This window comes from Ochotona princeps, chromosome 1 (genome assembly GCF_030435755.1).
Source record: "Ochotona princeps isolate mOchPri1 chromosome 1, mOchPri1.hap1, whole genome shotgun sequence".
Lineage (NCBI taxonomy): Eukaryota > Metazoa > Chordata > Mammalia > Lagomorpha > Ochotonidae > Ochotona > Ochotona princeps.
In genome coordinates this window covers 112,213,144-112,231,476 of record NC_080832.1, presented here as the reverse complement: position 1 = coordinate 112,231,476, position 18,333 = coordinate 112,213,144, and the positions used below count along the sequence as shown (strand labels likewise).

Genomic DNA, 18,333 nt, shown 5'->3' with positions numbered 1-18,333 from the left:
TCTGTGTTGTTGTAGGAGAGCAGACATGGAGGGTATCGCCCACGGTGGCCTGCAGTGTCCTACAGTGTGGCCATCTGCCCTGTGCCACCTCCCACTCACATCATCTCTGCTATGATGTGTTCCCAGTGGAGGACACTGTCTCTCAGTCGTAGCCCCCTCACCCTTCCCCTTGTGCCGGCTAATTCAGAATGTGCTTTAGACAATCAAAACCTGCTTCTTTGTGGTACATGTCACTTGGTCTCAGGGCCACCTCTGGGGGCTCCCCAGATTACCACTTACTAAGTCCTGCAGAAAGCTGGGAGTGTGTCTCATGGCCTGCTGCGTCCTCTCCCCGGGCTGCTGCTCCTGCACAGGCTTTTCCTATGCTCTCTTAAGTGCATATCCAAAGGGTCTTTGATTTGGAGGGGTCAGGAACAGGACAGTGGGGACTGACAGGTGCTCCCTGACAGATGGAGCTCAAGGGTTGGGGCTTCCCCATCTGCTGGCCAGGTACCATACTGTCTCATGCTTTCTGGCAAATTGCACTTTCATCACAGATCTTGCCACAGAAAGTGGTTCTTGTTAGGGAAAGGGTGGAGTGCATTTAGTGCAGCTCTGTGGCTGAAGACGCTCCGGGCTCCCCTTTGCAAGTGTTGATTAGATAACTGACGGTGGTCCTGCTGCTGAATTATAACACAGACATTAAAGACCACCTCATGTAAGGAAATACTCACCTTGTAATGCGGGAGTGAAGCCATTAAGATAGAGAAGTTCTTATAGTGTTCTCATTCCCATGGGAAAGACAGATCAGTGTGTAAAAAGTGTAAGGAATGAGCCACAGTGTTCTGGTGGCGTGCTCAGGAGTGGCTTCGTTTGGCTGCAGTGTGACAGTTTTCTCCGTTTCCCGCTATGAGTGAGTGTGAAATCAGAAATGTAGATGCTGTGGTTGTGAGGAGCTCTGTTCCACCTGGGAAAACAATAGAGCAGCCAAGAGCTACACGCCGTGGGAGCAGAGGGCCAGGGAGAGCCTTCTACTGGCCTGGGGCCCAGGGAGGTGCTCACCCTGATCTGCCCTGCTGTGTACCTGGGACTGGGATGAGTAGAGGCGGGGGAGAAAGGCTGGAGCCTGCCCATGCAGGGGGAGGGCCAGGCTCTGATGGGGCAGGACAGGTAGGCCTTGAAAGTCACATGGAGGGAACCCCAAAGTCTTTGAGACTTGGATGAGTGGGGAGAGGTACAGGTCTCCAGTCTGTGCACCTGAGCTCTTCACGAGGAGGTTGCCAGGCCGCCTGGAGCTGGGGCGAAATGAGAGATGGAAATGAGGTTGGTAGCAGGCTCAGGGTGAGTTAGAAATGCCAGGAGTTGGCAGGGTCATTGCGGCGTAGCCCAGAGTCGGTGGCCGCCTGCTCCTCCATCAGTTTTTCTTCACAGGCTTCTGCCGCAAGGCAGCTGAGCCCCACTCTCCAAGACTGGGACCTTGTGCCCTTCTGTGCTGGGAGAAACGGCAGGTAAAGGGAGCCAGGAGGCGTGAGCTGGGACCAAGAGGACCTTTTTGTTTTAATTATTATTTGCTTATTTTTATTGGAAGATCAGATTTATGGAATAAAAGTAGGAGAAACAGATCTTCCATCTGCTGGTTCACTCCTCAAGTGACCACAATGGCTGGGGCTGAGCTGATCCAAAGCCAGGAGCCAAGAGGTTCTTTTGGGTCCCCAACTTGAGTGCAGGGTCCCAAGGCTTTGGACCATCCCCCACTGCTTTCCCAGACTACAAGCTGGGAAATGGAGCAGCCAGGACCCAAACCAAGGATCCTGGCACTTGCCAGGAGAGGATTTAGCCACTGAGCCATTGCACGGGGCACCAAGAGGGCCGCCTTTATTGGCTTTTATGAAACTTTTCAACCAGACTCCAAAGCCCCTCAAGTCCCTTCTTGCTTCTGCCCCCAGATTTGCTCCTCACCCATGGACTCCCATCAACCAGCTGTTCATGAGCCACAAGGCTTAAGCCCTGGGTTTCCTCTCTTGGCCTCTGTGCTGCCCCCTCATTGCCTCCCTGCAGGGCCCGCGGCCAGCCTGAGCAGAGATGTCTCTGTCTTCAGAAGGTATCACTGCCCGTCCTGCCTGCCAGCCTCAGTAAGGGGCTCTGTGCTGTGTTGAAATTTTCTGCAGAGCTTCAGTAGGAAATTGTGTGGAGCCAAGGATTGACAAGGGGGTACTCTGAGAGAAGTGAGCCCTGCCTTCAGGGCTGTCTTCTGTAGCTACTTAGGGGTATAACTCTCCAGGGGTCCCAGGCTTTGGTGACCCAGCAGGTGCCTCCCTTGGTCCCAGGCACCCAGCTGCAGGCAGCCCTTCTCCCACGAGGCAGGCATCAAGCACCAACCAGCTGTGGTTAAGTGCTTTCTCACCAGGGGCACCCTCTTGCAGTCTCTCTGCCTCCTGCCTTCGGGTGGGGTACTCGGGGTGGTAACTCCTCGGGGTGGGACCCCCTCAAATCCTCAACCCACTCCCTCAGGCACTGCTGTGGCCTTCTCCAGCCCCGTTTTTAGAGAAAGAAATTTCAAAACTTCTTGGACTGCTTGTTTTGGTCCTGCTCATCTGACCAACTGCACTTGATGATAGAATTGAACTGGTTGGCAGGTCCTGCTCTGTGGTCTGACTGCTGACTTCTCGGTGAACGGCCACCTCAGCACGTCCCAGAGTTCATGGAGCCTGACTGCTCAACCTCTGGTCTGCCTGGCAATTACCCGTGTGTGGAAAAGTAAGCCAGGGACAGTCAGGGAGCTGTATTTCTGTCAGTTCTTGGGGTCTGCTGACAGACCAGGCTCATTTGTAATTCAGGGGTTCCCACTAAGCACCACTGAAGCCCGTCTATAGATTGCTGGATCTAGAGCTCTTAGACTGAATGATTTGCTCAAACAGCAGAGCTGAGACTGCATTCTGGGTACCCTGAGCTGGGATAGTGCTCCTACTTCCTACTGTGGTCCCCACAACCCCTCTAAGCCCAACATAGCCCCACCAGGACAAGCACACCACCCCCAGGGGTGGTCTGGGTCAGGCCGACTAGCCCTCCACCTGCTGTGTGTTGGGAGCCATTCTGCAGAGGCAGAGGAAGCACTGGCCATGAAGTGGACCCAAGTGCACCTGTGCACTGGTTCAGGGCTCCACCAATACCCTCTTGGGCATGTGCTGCCACCGCCACCGCCATAGCCCAGCCTGCTGCCCGGTCCATGAAGCCCTGGGTGGAGGTCAGAGTGGCATAAGCTGTGGGAGTAGAAAGCTCAGGAGAAAGCCCAAGAGCCTTAGTAGCAAAGAGAATCGGACCAGGGATCAGGAGACCCAGATTCTCCTCCTGGCCCCTTCCTCTGTGACTGTGAGTAGGTTACCCTGCCTCTCTGGCACAAATGATCTCATTTGACCCACTTGCTTCGTGGGATATATGCTCCAAAGGGGACGTACTGCCATATGTGGTGCCGGTCACATCAGAGCTGGAAAACGACCATTACTGTGTTTGAGGTCAGGAAGTATGTGGCGGTGTCTTCTCCGAGACAGAGAAGCATACACAGAAGTTTCTCCCTTGCAGGAAGCCAGCATGGGCTGGGTCTCTGCTTCTGTCCCCAGAACCAGGGCTGCTTTGAATGGTCTTGGGACCAAGAATTGAGCCCTTCATCAGGTCCCTGCCTGCTGATTCCAGGTGACTGTGGCTCCATGACCTCAGCCGAGACCTCAGAGAGGAAGGTGCCTGGGGTGGCAGGCTGCTGGCTAGTGGGAAGGCTGCAGTCCCTGGCCTGCAGAGGAAGGGGTGGGCCACAAGCCAGCTGCTTGGGAGAGGGAAGTTAGGAGAGCTGCTGCCAGGAACCTGGGGAGAGACCTCCCCAGACCCACTGCTGCCACGTCCTTCCTGTGAGGCCCCAGGGGCGCTCCCCCCACCTCCGGGCAGGAGGAACCAGTGAGTCTTCTCCCCACTTATTGTCACTGTTATTAAGTTTCATCACTTGAGGTAAGGCCCAGACCTGGACTAGGCCCAATTTTGGCTAGTTGAAGGGAGAGGGGTATGGGTCAAGGCTGAGCACCTTCTGGGCTGACCACGAGTTGGGGTGGCCCTTTGAGACCACTTGGGGAAATTCCACCACAGAGTACAGAGGCAGCATGGGCCAGAGGCTCGCCAGAGCAGTCCCAGGGCACCTGGCTACACCAGCAGGTGGCCCTGTTCGTTTACCAGGTCCTTGCTTGCTAAGAACAGCTTGCTAAGAGCAACAAAACCAGGCTTGAAACCTGTGCTGGTGCCTTGGAAAGCCTTGAATCCTGGGGTGGCAGGGAGGCCCCCATCGCCTCGCTGTCTACTCCCTCCTCATAAGTTCTTCTGTTGTCCCCTGGCTAACTCCTTGCTCCCCAAACACTGCCAGGGCTGACCTCTCTTCTCTCAGCCCTGTGCAAAAACACAAACCCAGTCCTAGCTGAGCCCAGGACCCTGCCCTGCGTTCCGAGGCCTGTGCCCCATAGCGCAATCTAGGAATTGGTAACCTTTGCATGTTTATGCCTGGTGGGAGGCATGGGAGGCGACAAAGTGAAGATCAGAATGCAGACGAGGGGGAAGGAGATATCTCTGTGTGGCTTGTGCAGCTCTGGCCACCGGTCACTTTTGTTGTTGTTGTTTTAAGATGTGTCTATTTGTTTGAAAGTCAGAGAAAGGGTCTGGTGGCTCACTCACCAGATAAACACAACAGCCCAGGCTGCCAGGAGCCAGGTGCTTCATCCGGGCCTCCTGTGTGGGTGCAGGGGTCCAAACACTTGTGACATGCTCCGCTGCTTTCCTAAGTGAAAAGCAGGGAACTGAATCCAAAATGGATGGGTAGAGGATGCTTGCGTTACAGGCTTACCCGCTACAGTGCCAGCCCCCACTAGTGGCTTGCATCAGAATGACTTTGGTGTGGGTGAAGAGCCAATGTTAGAGGGTCGAGGCCAGGAATGCCTCCTGCACCACAGCCTTCGGATTGTGCCGCCAGCCCAACCCGCCCCTCCCTGGCCATTTTTGGACAAAGGGGAGGCAGTAGCTGGTGGCTCTGGGTCTTTCCCATGGTGGTGAAGAGGCGAGCCCTGGGACACTCAGCTGCTGCTGCCTTTTTTTTTTTTTTTTTTAAAGATTTATTTTTATTGGAAAGTCAGAATTGCAGAGGCAAGGAGACAGAAAGATCTCTCATCCACTGGTTCACTCCCCTAGTGGCCGCAACAGCTGAAGCTGAGCTGATCTGAAGCCAGGAGCAGCTTCTGGGTCTCCCATGTGGGTGTAGGATCCCAAGGCTTTGGGCTTTCCTGGACTTCTTTCCCAGACCACAAGCAGGGAGCTAGAAGGGAAGTGGAGCAGCCAGTATACGAACTGACACCCATATGGGATCCTGGCACATGCAAGGTGAACACTTTAGCCACTAGGCTACCATGCTGGTCAGCCTCTCCCAGTGCCCCCCTGAAGACTCCAGGCCTGGGAGAAGTGACCTTTCCTGCCCTAGGGGAGTTTTCCTTGGGCTGTATACCCCTACTGTTTCACCCCCAATCCCACTCCTGGGGTTCCTGTGGTCCCTACAAGTATGCAGGCTCTGAAACTGCTAGGGTGCTGGGTGATTCTAGGTCAGAAGTGTGGTTTTCTTGGTTGTCTGTTCTGCTGTGGAACTGTCTCCTCCTGGTGGAGTTATTTTAAGGATTAAGTGAGCGGTGGCCAAGGTGCCGTGCTCCTGAGGGTCAGCTCCAGGCCAGCTGTCGCTGGGGATTGAGGTCATCGGGGTTTTAGGCCTTGCAGCCTGGAGCCCTTGTGCTTTGCCCTCCACCTGCACATCTCCTCTCCTGTGAGGCCCAGTAAGCCCCCCCCTTCCCAGCATGCACCCCCTCCCTCCTCTGAGTCCTTGCAGCCCACTCAGGAACCACTCCCTGGAGTGCCGGGTCATGGCTCAGTGTCAGTGTGATGAGAACCATTCACGGGACCAGGGCCATGGTGAGAAGGCCACAGTGAAAGCCCTGCCTCCGGCGTGCTCACCACATCCTCCCAGCAGGCGGCTCAGCGCCGCCCTTGTACCCCTGGTGTATGTGAGCTTATGCTCGTCACAGGTGCTGTGGTGGAAAGGCAGCACTTACCCACACACACCCCCAAGGGGTTCTGCCTGTGGGGACGCTCTTAAGAGGGCAGTGGGGGGCCTGGGTGGGTACAGTGCCTCCTCTAGTCCCTAGCCTGGGCCTCCTGGGAGCCCAGCTGTGTTACCTGGGGCTTCTGCTCCCTGCGGCTCAGCTACCTTGTCTTCTCCACAGCCCGACCTGTTGGAGAACTGGGCCGGTGACTCCCGAAGTGGGGTCTGTAGTGGGGAGGACTGGTCTCCCCTTAGCCTAGCCTGCCAGGCGGTGGGTTTTAGAGTCCCTGCCTGACACGTTTAGGCAGTGAGTGGACCGTGAAGGACACCTACAGGTTGGAGCTGGCCAGGGACAAAGGTCTGCAGGTGCCAGGGTCCCCCAGGTCCTATGCCTCTTTGTAATGAGGGGACACTTGATGGCCCATAAGCCCAGATGCGCTTGGGGTCCGAGGTTCCCAGCAAGCAGTGGAAGAATGGTTGTGGCCAGCCATGGGAGAGCTGGGAGAGCCTAGCAGACCTTACAGCTTGCTGAGTGAGGAACCTGGTGGCAGGCCCAGCAGGCCTTTCCACATTAAAGGTAATGTCCTTCTGGAAGGGGCAGGAACATCCCATGGGCTCAGTGATGGTGTCTCGTGCTCATGGAGACCGGCCTCCTGGCCCAGCAGGTTTGGCTGCCATGTCCTTCCTCGTCCTGTGCTGTGTGGTCAGGGGAGGGGGAGAGTACAGTGTCCTCCATGGCTTGCGGGGCCCCAGGTCTCCACTCTGCTGTCCTGTGGGTGGCCCCTCTGCCTCTGTGCCCAGGGGCGAGCTCTGGGGGACTTTCTGTAGGGTCAAGTGCAAGTGCCTGACCTTGCTTTGCTTTGGTTTCTCCCTGTGTGCTGGCACAGGCACAGGCACAGGGCTGCCTGACCTTGCCAAACCCTGCCTCCCTTGCTATTCAGTGGGGCAGCCTTGGTTCCCCTGGAGCAGGACCTGCCAGGGCTCCCTGGTACTCACCCTGGCTTCCTTCCCACCTCAGCTCACTCCCCCATTGCCCTCTCACCACCTCCGGAGACAAGCCCTCCTGGACTGTTGCCCACCTCTAGTCATCCACGTCCAAGGCCATGATTCCTTTGACGCTGTACCTTTCCCCACCTCCAAGTGTCCCCAAACGCCTGCAAGAAGCCAAGAGCCAGGAGTTCGATCCAAGTCTCCCATATTGGTGGCAGGGACCCAGCTACTTGAGCTGTCAGCTTCAGAACTGATATAGTGTGTGGGGTACAGGGGGTCCCTCCTTTCCTTTGGCATGTCAGGGACGTCCCCTCCAGGCTATGCTCAGCATAGATGGAACAGCAGGCCTTGCCAGGGGGCAGGAGCCAGCGCGTGGGCACGTGCAGGGAGGCAGGGAAGTGCAGGGCCAGCTACCTACCCCTTGACAGGCAGCTTATGAGCACCCTTGTCACTCTAGCTGAAGGGCTCTGCACTCAGGGACCCCGCTCCCAAATACCCACTTTTCTCCGTTTGTTGAACAAAGACCTTACCTGCAGTTACAGAAATGTCAAGTTAACAGTAACTGGTGCAATGTCTTTCCTCCTCCAAAGTCCAGAACTCCAGAAGGCCCTGAGAGCTGGCTTGCACCAACCCTTCAGGTCCTCCCCACATTCTCAGCACAGCTCCTCCTGGGCCCCTGCCCTTCCTGCTCCACACCAGGAGTCAGCATTCAGACTGCTATCTGCACCCAGCTGGGAGGGGCACTGTGGCTGAGGGACAGAACAGATCTTGTGTGTCGGGGCCACGCTGTGCACGTCCGAATTGAATCTGGAAACGCCTCTCTTGCGAGATGTGTGACAGGCTCCCAGGGGCCAACAGCATGGAGCTGAGTCAGATTGCTTGGGTTTAGGATCTTCGCTCCACCACCAACTGGTGGCCTCAGGAGACTTCTGACCTGGGTGCTTTGGTTTCCTCCTCTATAAACTAGAATTAAGAGAGACCTTAACTGAGTGGCAGGCACCCGAGGCCACACCGTCCCGCCCTCAGCTGATCCTCTGGGGCTGGTGGAGGTTGGTGAGAATGGCTTAACCTGGACTCGGCTCGGGGCCCCAATTCCGTGTAGGACAGGCAACCCTGTACCTGTCGGGGTCTCCTTGAAGCAAGGCCAGCCCCTTGGGTCTCTGCTTCTGTCACCAGCTGCCTGCCTGCAGGGGCTCAGAGCTTTGCAATCACAGTCACATCTGCCAGGAGCCTGGGGACCAACCCACCAGTTCTTCACTGTGGCTAGGGGCACTGCTCCCCAGAAATTCCGGGGGGTCACATGGCCAGGCCTGGGCAGCCTCTGGCCCGAGGACCCTACCGGGGCCTTCCCTGCTTTGTGTCTAAGGGAAAGGAGAATTTGGCTTTGGGCCAAGGATGGCCCCGTGATGCTGTCAGGGAGCTACAAACCACTGACTCAGGAGTACTCTGATCATCTCTGCCCACAGGGGTCCAACGTGATGGAAGAGCAAGACCTGCGGGAGATCGGCATCAGTGACCCACAGCACCGGAGGAAGCTGCTCCAGGCCGCACGCTCTCTGCCCAAGGTGACCACCCCTGAGCCAGGGCCCGCTCCTTGCTGCTATCGCTGAACCAAACATACACACCGTGCACGCGTCCCCTCCTCGTCCCAGGAGCCCTCAGCAGAGCCAGCACCACACATAGCCTGGGCTTCCACCCTGGGAGCAGTGAGCACCTTGTCAGGAGTCTGCCAGGCTCTGGCCCGAGTCTGTCTTGCACCTCTCTGGGACATCCCGACTCACTTCAGTCCAGGCCACCCTGTACTTACCTCTGTGGCAGGCTGCTCTCCAGGTGGGCCTGGGCCCCTCCTGTGAGCTGTGCTGGTGCCAAGACCACAGTCCCTGTGGCCTTCCACTTGCTCCAGGCTTCACGAACCCCCGCTTTCCTGGCCCCTGCTTCTGCTCCCCACATAGCTTTACCCACTAGGGCAGTCCCCCCGCCCAGCCCGGGGGGTCTAATGGTCTGCCAGAGGAATCGTACTGGAAGTGGAAGGGCTTAGGGCTGCTGAGGAGCCCCGCCCCATGATGTGGCCGTGTGAGCTGGCCTGGACCCCAGATCCCCAGGCTGTGTGCAGATGTCAGCCTGCTTGTCTCCCTTGCCCCACAGGTGAAGGCCCTGGGCTGCGACGGGAGCAGCCCCCTGTCGGTGCCCTCCTGGCTGGACTCCCTGGGGCTGCAGGACTACGTGCACTCCTTCCTGTCCAGCGGCTACAGCTCCATCGACACTGTGAAGAACCTCTGGGAGCTGGAGCTTGTTAATGTGAGTGCGACCTCTGCCCAGGCTGGCCCAGCCACAGGGGGCCCCATCTGCCACTGACAGCTCCCCTCCTCACTGCCCAGGTCCTGAAGGTGCACCTGCTCGGCCATCGCAAGCGCATCATTGCCTCCCTGGCAGACCGACCCTACGAGGAGCCGCCCCAGAAGCCACCGAGGTTTTCGCAGCTGAGGGTGAGTTAAGGAGGGGTGAGAAGGGGTCTGTATGTTCTCTGGGACTTGAGCACAGAGAATCCTTGGGGAAGAGGTTTTTGCCTGGTGAGATCACATGCCTCTCATTTAGCTTCAGAGAAGTGCTCTACAACATTGCAGCTGGGGGCTCTCTGCCCCTTTAAGCAGATGCCCGCCCTCAGCTGTTCTCACAGGGAGCCCCGCATTTAGCCTGGACCTGGAGCTAAGACGGTGCGCTCTGCCTGTGTGTGTTCAGTTCTCTTCCCCATCCCAGCTTCCTGCCAGGTCTCACCCTGGAGGGACTGGTTCAGCTGGTTAGGTCCCTGCCATCAGGAAGGGTGACTTCGCTTGAATTCCTGGCCCTAGACTTCAGCCTCAGTCCAGCCCCAGCCATATGGGGAGTGAATGGGATCTTCAAAAAAATAAAATGTACTTGTCTTCATTTACTTGAAAAGCAGAGTGACAGATCTTCCATGCAATGGTTCACTCCCCAACTCCCCAAATGCCCACATCAGCCAGGAATTGGCCAGACTGAAACCAAGAGCCCAGAACTCCTGCCTGGTCTGTCATGAGGGTAGCAGGTACCTGAGCCCCAAGCGTGTTGGCAGGAAGCTGGACTAGCAGCAGGACAGACAGGACTAGAACTAGGCACCTGCTCCAGCACAGCTTGGGGGCATCGCAAGCAGACACTTCACCTCACCACGACACCCACCCCACAGCAGGCTTCTGTCTCTCACAAAAACTGTTGGTTTTTTTTGTTTTTTAATTGGGGTAAATGTTTGACACAGCTGTTAAAGACACCACTTTGAATACTGACATCCCATAGTATTAATGAGTGCTTAGGTTCAAGTTCTTCCCCTGCTTCCAAATCCAGCTTCTTGCCCACAATCCCGTGAGCCAGGAGGCGAGGACTCACCTGTTTGTGTGTCTGTCAGCCACGTAGGAAGACCAGGTGGAGTTCCTACGCCCAGCTCCAGCTTGGAGCCTGGCTGCTGGAAGCATTTGGGGAGTGAAGCAGCAATTCTTTGTGTTCTCTCTCCCTCCCTCTCTCTTTCAAAGAAAATAAATGAAAAAAATTTTAATTTATAAATGTAAACACTGAGGAAAAAGTACAACTTCAGAATGCAGCTTTGCCTGAGGCTGCGCTGGGTGCCAACCTCAGCCCTGGCTGCAGTGAGGTTAGGTTGGAGGCGGACCCCTTCTGGAGAGCATGCTGTCAGCCCCAGCCCCAGGGGGCTGGAACACCTCGCTGCTGATTGGTTGCAGAAATCACATGATCCCTGGCTGCAGCCTGAGGTCCTTCCTGTCCACCACACGCCATGACTGCCCAAGCACCCCCCAGGCTGCCACCTGCCGAGCCCCTCCCCCGCACACCTTCCCATTTCATATTCCACCAACTTCAGAAACTAGGGGTTGTTTTATCCTTCAACAGAGAAGAAAGATGCAGACCAGCCTCATTCTGGGATCTGAACGCACAACTGACACTCAGATAGGAAAACGGTACAAAATTCAAATAGGAAAATGGAGGGTGCTGGTTTGCTTCCTCTCAGAGCCAGGGCCATGGGGTGCTGACCAGACAGCCCTGCGCTGGGCTGTGCAGGTGCTTGGATCCTTCATGAGCATAGGAGCCGCGTCCTGCCCTGGAGCTGCCCTTTCCTGCTGCGGCTGCAGCCCAAGGCAGCACTCGCCAACTAAGGGTGCTTGTGCTGGATTGTCAGGGCTTCTTGGCTACTGCCTGTGTGCCTGCAGGCTTCTGCTCAGCGTGCTGTCAAACAGCTCCCTGTGTTGGCCCCTGAGCTGCAGCAGCCGGGCCAGGGGGCTGGCATTCCACATGGCTTTCTCCTCATGCAGTGCCAAGACCTGCTCCCACAGACACCATCCCCCCTGAGCCAGGACGACTCCTGCACTGGGCACTCGGAGGACCTGCTGCTGCCTTCCGGGGACATGGGCCAGAGGAGACACGACAGCCTCCACGAGCCTGCAGCTCCTTCTCGAGCTGAGCGCTTCAGGATCCAGGTGGGACAGCAAGGGAGTATGGCTGATGGACAATCCCCCTAGTACTGGGGGGCCTGCATCAGGGCGCAACTCCCACCTGCTCCCCTCGTGGCCCCACAGCCACCCCAGCCCTGACTGCATAGCTCCCTTCAGCTTTCGGTGGCTGGGCCTGTGCCTGCACCACACATGGCCTGGATTCGGGTCGTAGCCTCTAACCCCTCTGTGAGTGAAGCTTCCAGCCGTGGCTCCTGCAGCTGCCCCTTCTCCAGCCACCTGGGCCTATGTTCCCCAACCCAGCCCCACTGCAGCCCGGGCCAGTCTGCCCTTCCCACCCTGGCCCGCAGCCTCACTGCCTGTGCTGGCCCTGGTGCCACAGCAGTCCTTGGTCAGAGTAGCTGCATCTGTTCTCTGGGTTCATGTCCTCAGGGCTCCCAGTGTCCCCACACTTCCCTTGCCTTGCACAGCCCCTGGCCTTGTCCCTTCTCTGCTTGTCGAATACCAGCTTGGCACAGATCCCTTGTGTCCTTGCGAGTGTCCAGTAGCTTCACTCGTGCTTTTTGATGCACACTTGTCATTTCTGGCACCTGGGGACACCCCTTGCTCTGCTACACACATAGCCGCAGTTGTGGCAGACCTGAAGAGCATCCCTCCCAATAGTCCCGGCTGTTCTTCAGACTGCAGCAGCCGGGAACACCAGGCTCCTGGGCTTCCTTCTCGGGAAGTGGTCAGCTCCACCTGGGCTCCCATCCCTCTCCCACTGCTGCTCAAAGCTCCATTTACAGTGCAGCCCTTGGGTGGGAGTTTAGCCTGGTCCTTCAGATTCTTATCTTGTGAGATAAATCACAAGGCCTGGGTCAGCAGCAGCTCTGGCTTCCTGCCAGTGCAGAGCCTGTGGGCATTAAGGGAATGGACCATAACTAAATCAATAAAACTTAAAAGTATCCTGAACCAGGCGCTCCCCCACCTCGGGCTCTTGGACCATTCCCTCTGCTGGACAGGGCCCAGTGGCCCAGGCTTCCCTGGACAAATCTTGCTGTTTTCCCTCTTGGCTGCTGGCCTTTTGTGCTCTCCTGCTCCGTGTCCTCAGGGTCCTGCTCCCTGCTGTTCCTTGGCTGTCCTCAGCAACCCCTCCTCCCTTCCAGGGCATTGGAATTACTTACTAGATCGGGCCCTCCCCACGTGCCCTAGACCTAGGACCCTTACCCCTCTGGAGATCTTTGGCCTCTGAGCCCGTGGAGTGCCAGAGTGAGCCGGCAAGCCAGCAGCCTGTGTGTTGCAGGAAGAGCACCGCGAAGCCAAACTGACCCTGCGGCCCCCAAGCCTGGCTGCCCCCTACGCCCCGGTGCAGAGCTGGCAGCACCAGCCGGAGAAGCTCATCTTTGAGTCCTGTGGTTACGAAGCCAATGTGAGTTCCTCCTACCACTACTCCTTTGCCAGGCAGGCCCGTGGACTGGCTGCTGCCATGGGCCCAGGGCACAGCAGTCTACCCTGCTCTGCAACCTCTCCCAGCAGCACAGGTGGGGGCAGGGCATGCAGACCCCTGGATGAGCTCAACCAGCATTGGCAGAAGAGGGCACACTGAGTTGTGGACCCAGATGGGTGGGACACTCAGGATGGTGCCCCAGGAGCCCTCACCTGACCTCTTTTGGCACCCACAGTACCTGGGTTCCATGCTCATCAAAGAGCTGCGAGGGACAGAGTCCACACAAGACGCCTGTGCCAAGATGCGGGTAGGTGGGCCAAGATGCGGGGAGTAGCTGGTACTGGCTGCATTAGATGGGAGCACCAGGTCCACACCCCCGCAGTGTGAGGATGGGTGGTGAGCGGGAAGGGGCCCTCACAACACACCACTGTCTCCTGCAGAAATCCACCGAGCACATGAAGAAGATCCCCACCATCATCCTGTCCATCACGTACAAGGGGGTCAAGTTCATTGATGCCTCCAACAAGGTTCGCTTCTCCTGAGGACCACAGACGAGAGGAGGGAGCTCTTATCACAGGGACTGAATTCCAGGATGAGCAGCCCTGATGCCCTTCCTCACCACGACTGTCCCCGGGTCCCTGTCACTGTCACCCCCGCCTGCTCCCAGGCCTTCAGTGGGCAAAGGACCATGCACCCCACTCGTAGTGCACTCTCCTGACCCTGGAGTAGGGCAGGGCTGGAGAGTGAGCTCAAGGCTGAATGTCAGGGACCCCGAACCTAAATGGGCAAGGGCAGACACTGTCCCCGACAAAAACCCAGAGAGGTGTGGACGTGAGTTTGGCCCACGTGCGAGGTTGGGTCAGAGAGAGGTGACAGAGATGGCTCAAGCCTGGGGTGGCCTGGCCCTGAGGCCGGCTGAGTCTCCAGGCCCACCCTCCCCGCAGAATGTCATCGCGGAGCATGAGATCCGGAACATCTCCTGCGCAGCCCAGGACCCCGAGGACCTGTGCACCTTTGCCTACATCACCAAGGACCTGCAGACCAGCCACCACTACTGCCACGTCTTCAGCACCGTGGATGTGGTAGGTGGCGTCCCACCGACGGTGGTCAGGGGCAGCCCCAGGTCCTCAGAACAACAGACCCTCTGAGAGGCAAGGTGCCTCACCCCCCGGAAGATGTGCTTCCTTCGATTTCCACTCACACTCAGCTTGGGTGCCACTGGGCTGCACAAGTTTCTGCAGCTACTTCTGGAAGCTCTGAGCACCCCCTGCACCCCGTGTCCTCCAGGCCAGGTTCTAGTGTCAGACGCCCAGCCCTGCCCCTTGCAGGTCCCCCGTTTCTTTCCTCACCTGTACGAGGGGACATAGGAGGGCACTTCAGAGGGGTTTTAGGAAATGAAATTCAAGTTTATTTTTGGCACAAAAAAAGCTGAAATACATGTATAATTGCTACCTGATAGACAAGTGGAGTAGTCCACGCTGCTGTGTGCCAGATTCTATGTTGTTTGTGCTCCCAAAATGTACCGTGCTAAAACCACACAGTGAAACCACAGGACACAAAAGAGGAGGGATTACAGAACACTAGCATGTTTGTTCTATTAAACGGATAAGCAGCAGCAAAATATTGAGCACATGGAACTTGGCCTTGAAGGCCTGTGGTTGGCTGGCTACAATGTGCACCTGTATCCACCGCTGTGACCTTGCTAGACAGGGGCACTAGCTCCTGGCACTGAGACACAAGGCCATGGCAGCTGGGGGTCTCTGTGTGGCAGGTTCTGCATTTCCTGCCCTGTGAGAATGGACTTGGGGCAGGGCAGAGCGGGAGGCGGTGACTGTACCCTGTGTGCTGACGCCTTGCTGTCTTCTCCCAGACTCTCACCTACGAGGTCATCCTGACGCTGGGGCAGGCCTTCGAGGTGGCCTATCAGCTGGCCCTGCAGGCCCAGAAGGCCAGGCCCACGGTGGCCCCTGCAGCCGAGATGGTTGAAACAAAATCTTCCAAACCAGTGCCTAAGCCTCGGGTCGGCATGAGGAAATCTGCAGTACGTGGGCTGCCCCCTTTGGCCCCTTGGGAGGAGGGTGGTATGAGGAGGGGCGGCCCCCTGCCCCGGTCCACCTTGCCTTGCCAGGCTCCGCCACCCTGGGCTGTGAGTGCATGGCCCGTAGCAAGCCGGTGACGTCGCCCCTCTGTGTCTGTGTCTGCTTTGCTCCGCACCCCAGGTGCCGCTGCCCCCCGATAGTCGCTGTTGTTACTGTCACACCTGCACCACCCACCGTCCTTCCTACCTACCACGGCCGCCTCTCAGTCCTGGAGTCAAGGTCTTTGCGCCTCCTGTCTTGTGTGTCCGTCTCCCTCATGACCGTGAGCTCTCTTCCTCTGCCTGCGTGGCCATCCTGTTTCCTCCTCAAGTTGTGCTCTTGCTCCCCTGAGTGTGCTTCCACTCTGTGTGCGTCCTCCTGGCTAAGCTTTCTGGCCCCGCCATCGGGACCCACGGCTCGGAGCTGCCCAATCCCTGGCTTGTTCGCTGTGAACCGGCTTGGCGCAGGAGGCCAAGCAAGACGACCCGCATCAGGAAGCTGTCCCTGCAAGAGGCCGTCTCCCGGGCGCTCTGAGGACGCTCCCTCTCCCCTGCTGGGGCTGCAGTGCCCCTGGCCCTGCCCACCTCCTGCCCTGGTACGGGCCGCCCCTGACTCCTGTTTCTTTGTTTGGCAGCTGGACCCGCCTGATGTGGACCAGGAGACTCCATCCCACGCCAGTGTCTCATGGGTTGTGGACCCCAAACCAGACTCTAAACGGAGCCTCAGCACCAAGTATGAGACCACTATCTACTAAACCAGCCCACCCCCTGTCTCCACTAGTCACTGTGCCTTGCTGCCCGGTCTCTGCTCGCTCCACTCTCCTCGCAGCTGCTGACGCCTCAGGCCCCACGGGGCCCGCTCTCCTGGGCAGCTGCTCCCAGCACTTACCCCCCACCACGCACTGTGAATTCTCCCCCTTGGGCTGAAGACAGCTTAAGGGGTGAGTTGCCTTTGAGGTGGGCCGCCATGGGACAAGGGATGCACTGTGCCAGGAGCCCCCAAGGGGCAGTGCAGGACTGGGGCCTCTGGCCTCTGCTATGAGAGCTGAGCTCTGGCCTCGCCCCTCCTGCCACAACCAGCCACTGTGACCGCCCAGTGCCAGAGCCCCGCAGCTGCCCTCCAGTGCTGGCCTTGCTCGTTCTCATGGCTGGGCCCCAGGAAGGCCATATTCAGTGCTGTGGCCTGACCAGGGGCACACATGCTGTGAGGGGCCTGTGTGCACTGTGCCAGGTGTGTTGGTGCAGGTTGGTTCCCCCCAGCAAGTTTCTTGGCTAGAGGGCCCTCTGCTCTATGGAACACAGCGGGGTGCGTGCGTCTCTGCCATTGAAGCACCAAGCTGGTGGCCCTGGTCCAGGCTTAGCCCATAGGAGCCCGCTGGAGGGCTGCCTGCTCCCATCACACACCTTTGTCCCTTACGCGGTGCAGCCGCTTCAGGACCAGGCCCTGTGCGACACAACTTGGGTGTCCTCTGGGAGCTCCATGCTGTGGGTCCACATGGCCCTCCTTTGGCCTCTTGGCTCTGGGAGGAGAGGCATGTAGTCTGTGTCCCCCATATCTCCCAAACCACTCAGGAGCAGGGCTCATGGAAGTGGACAGAGCTTCCTAGTGTCTGGCATAGCACCAGTTTAGATGGCAGAAGGGGCAGCCCTCGGGAGGCTGTGCAACCGTAGTGTGGTCCAGCAACAAAGCTAAATCCAAGTTCTGCCTACCTGACCGTGAGCCTTCCCGAGTGGACTCCATGGGCAGGGGCGGCAGGCCAGGGCTGTCAGCGGGCCTTGGGGAGGCTGTGAGGGACTTCCACTGCTGCTGCTGTGTCTCCATCTCCTCCACCTTGTGCAGGCCCTTCGGTTAACGCTTTCCTCCGTTGTTTGCTTCTGCCAAGCTGAGCCACCGAGGAGCCACAGTACGCTGCAGAAACACAGCCATGGGGAGCACAGGCTCCCGCCGCCGCCACCACCTCACCTGCAGCCATGAAGACCCAGGCCCGACCTCTGCCTGTGGGACCTCGCTCAGCTGGGGGCTGGCGGGGTGTGCCTGCCCTGGCCACAGGGGTGTTCCCAGCCCCAGCCAAGACGACGATTCTGCAGGGCCAAGAAGTGACTCAGCTCAACAGGTTTTTAACAGAAAAAAGGAAAAAGCTTTTTTGTAAAACTTTTAACACTTGGCTCAAACCTCTAGGTCAAACTGCCAACCCTTAGACAAACAGTCAGAGGGTCCGAGGATAGGGGACTGGAAGTGAGCAGCCCTCTGTGCCCCCAAACAGGGTCCCAGCATGGCCTCACATTTGTTAAAGAGCAAACTGAGGCCAGGGAGGGGAAGGGTAGACTCAGACCTAGCAAGTCGGCTGTTCTGCATGCACTACCTGACTCCTCGTCCCTGTGTCAAGCTGGACATGAGTGGACACAGGCACCTGCTCCCAGTGTCCCCCAAGGGAAGGCCCAGCGGCCAGGTGGAGATGAGGGAGCCGACTGCGGGGCCATGCTGCCAAGGCAAGTCCAACAGGAGGACGACAGCCTCACTCAGGCATTAATGGGCAGATAGTAAAGAATGCAGCCAGGCATTCTGATTTGTCTCATCAGAGCTGTGTGATTAGGGTTCATTTTGAGTCTCACAATGATTGGTTTGCCGGTTACATTCTCTGCTGCTGGCTATATCTTAGCTGGCTCCAAGTTTAGACAAGGCTCTGTCGATCCCTTTAATTCTTCCCCAGCATGGCCTTCAGAGCAGGCCGGGTCTGGGCCCACTAATGCTGCTTACCCTCCCAGGGCTCGGGCCATGTGCCTCCTCCTGGACTCCTTCAGCAATGAAGGGCTGTGGTGCGGAGAGGCTGCCCAGGCCTGCTGCTTGCTCAGATCCTTCCCGGGTAGTGGGCACCAAGCACTGCCCACTGCAGGGAACTGAGCAGGCTGCACGCTGGGCTCAGGAAAACCAGGCCTCACCTGCACTCGTGGCTGCTCAATTGTGACTGGAGGTTTAATGTGGCCAGAGGGTGACAGCAGGCCCAGGCCTTGCAGCTGACTTGAAGCTGGGCCTCTAGTTTGCTGAGCGCCCGGCCTGGCCAGTCCTGAGAGTGGGATCCGCTCTGCAGGAGAGGCTACCGCTGCCTCCTTGGTACCACACAAGGCCCTCCGGCCCCGCAGCTGGCCTTGCTGGGAGGATCTGTCTGGCTCACGCTGTACAGTATTCAGCCCTCCTCCCACAGTAGGCAGCCCACAGATCCTGGGGCCACTGCCTGCTGCATTGCCCGGGTCAGGCCGTTTCTTCCTTTGGAAG

At 58.0% G+C, this 18,333-nt stretch overlaps 1 protein-coding gene across 7 annotated transcripts in view; it reads left to right on the top strand.

Moving 5' to 3' along the window:
- ANKS1A (ankyrin repeat and sterile alpha motif domain containing 1A) overlaps positions 1-18,039 on the top strand; it is a 202,553-nt gene extending 184,514 nt beyond the window's left edge. For 2 of the 7 annotated variants that reach the window (XM_058664230.1, XM_058664220.1), the window contains 11 exons: positions 8,548-8,646; positions 9,227-9,379; positions 9,460-9,567; positions 11,416-11,580; positions 12,839-12,964; positions 13,218-13,289; positions 13,423-13,509; positions 13,927-14,064; positions 14,853-15,023; positions 15,202-15,300; positions 15,695-16,582. In XM_058664230.1, the coding sequence (XP_058520213.1) occupies positions 8,548-8,646; positions 9,227-9,379; positions 9,460-9,567; positions 11,416-11,580; positions 12,839-12,964; positions 13,218-13,289; positions 13,423-13,509; positions 13,927-14,064; positions 14,853-15,023; positions 15,202-15,300; positions 15,695-15,814 (1,338 nt within the window). In that variant the 3' untranslated portion in view covers positions 15,815-16,582. Of the gene's footprint in view, positions 1-8,547; positions 8,647-9,226; positions 9,380-9,459; positions 9,568-11,415; positions 11,581-12,838; positions 12,965-13,217; positions 13,290-13,422; positions 13,510-13,926; positions 14,065-14,852; positions 15,024-15,201; positions 15,301-15,694; positions 16,583-16,942 lie in introns of those variants that run through there. The other 5 variants (XM_058664240.1, XM_058664231.1, XM_058664222.1 and 2 more) reach the window with 4 other exon arrangements.
- Positions 18,040-18,333: the final 294 nt, after the last annotated feature.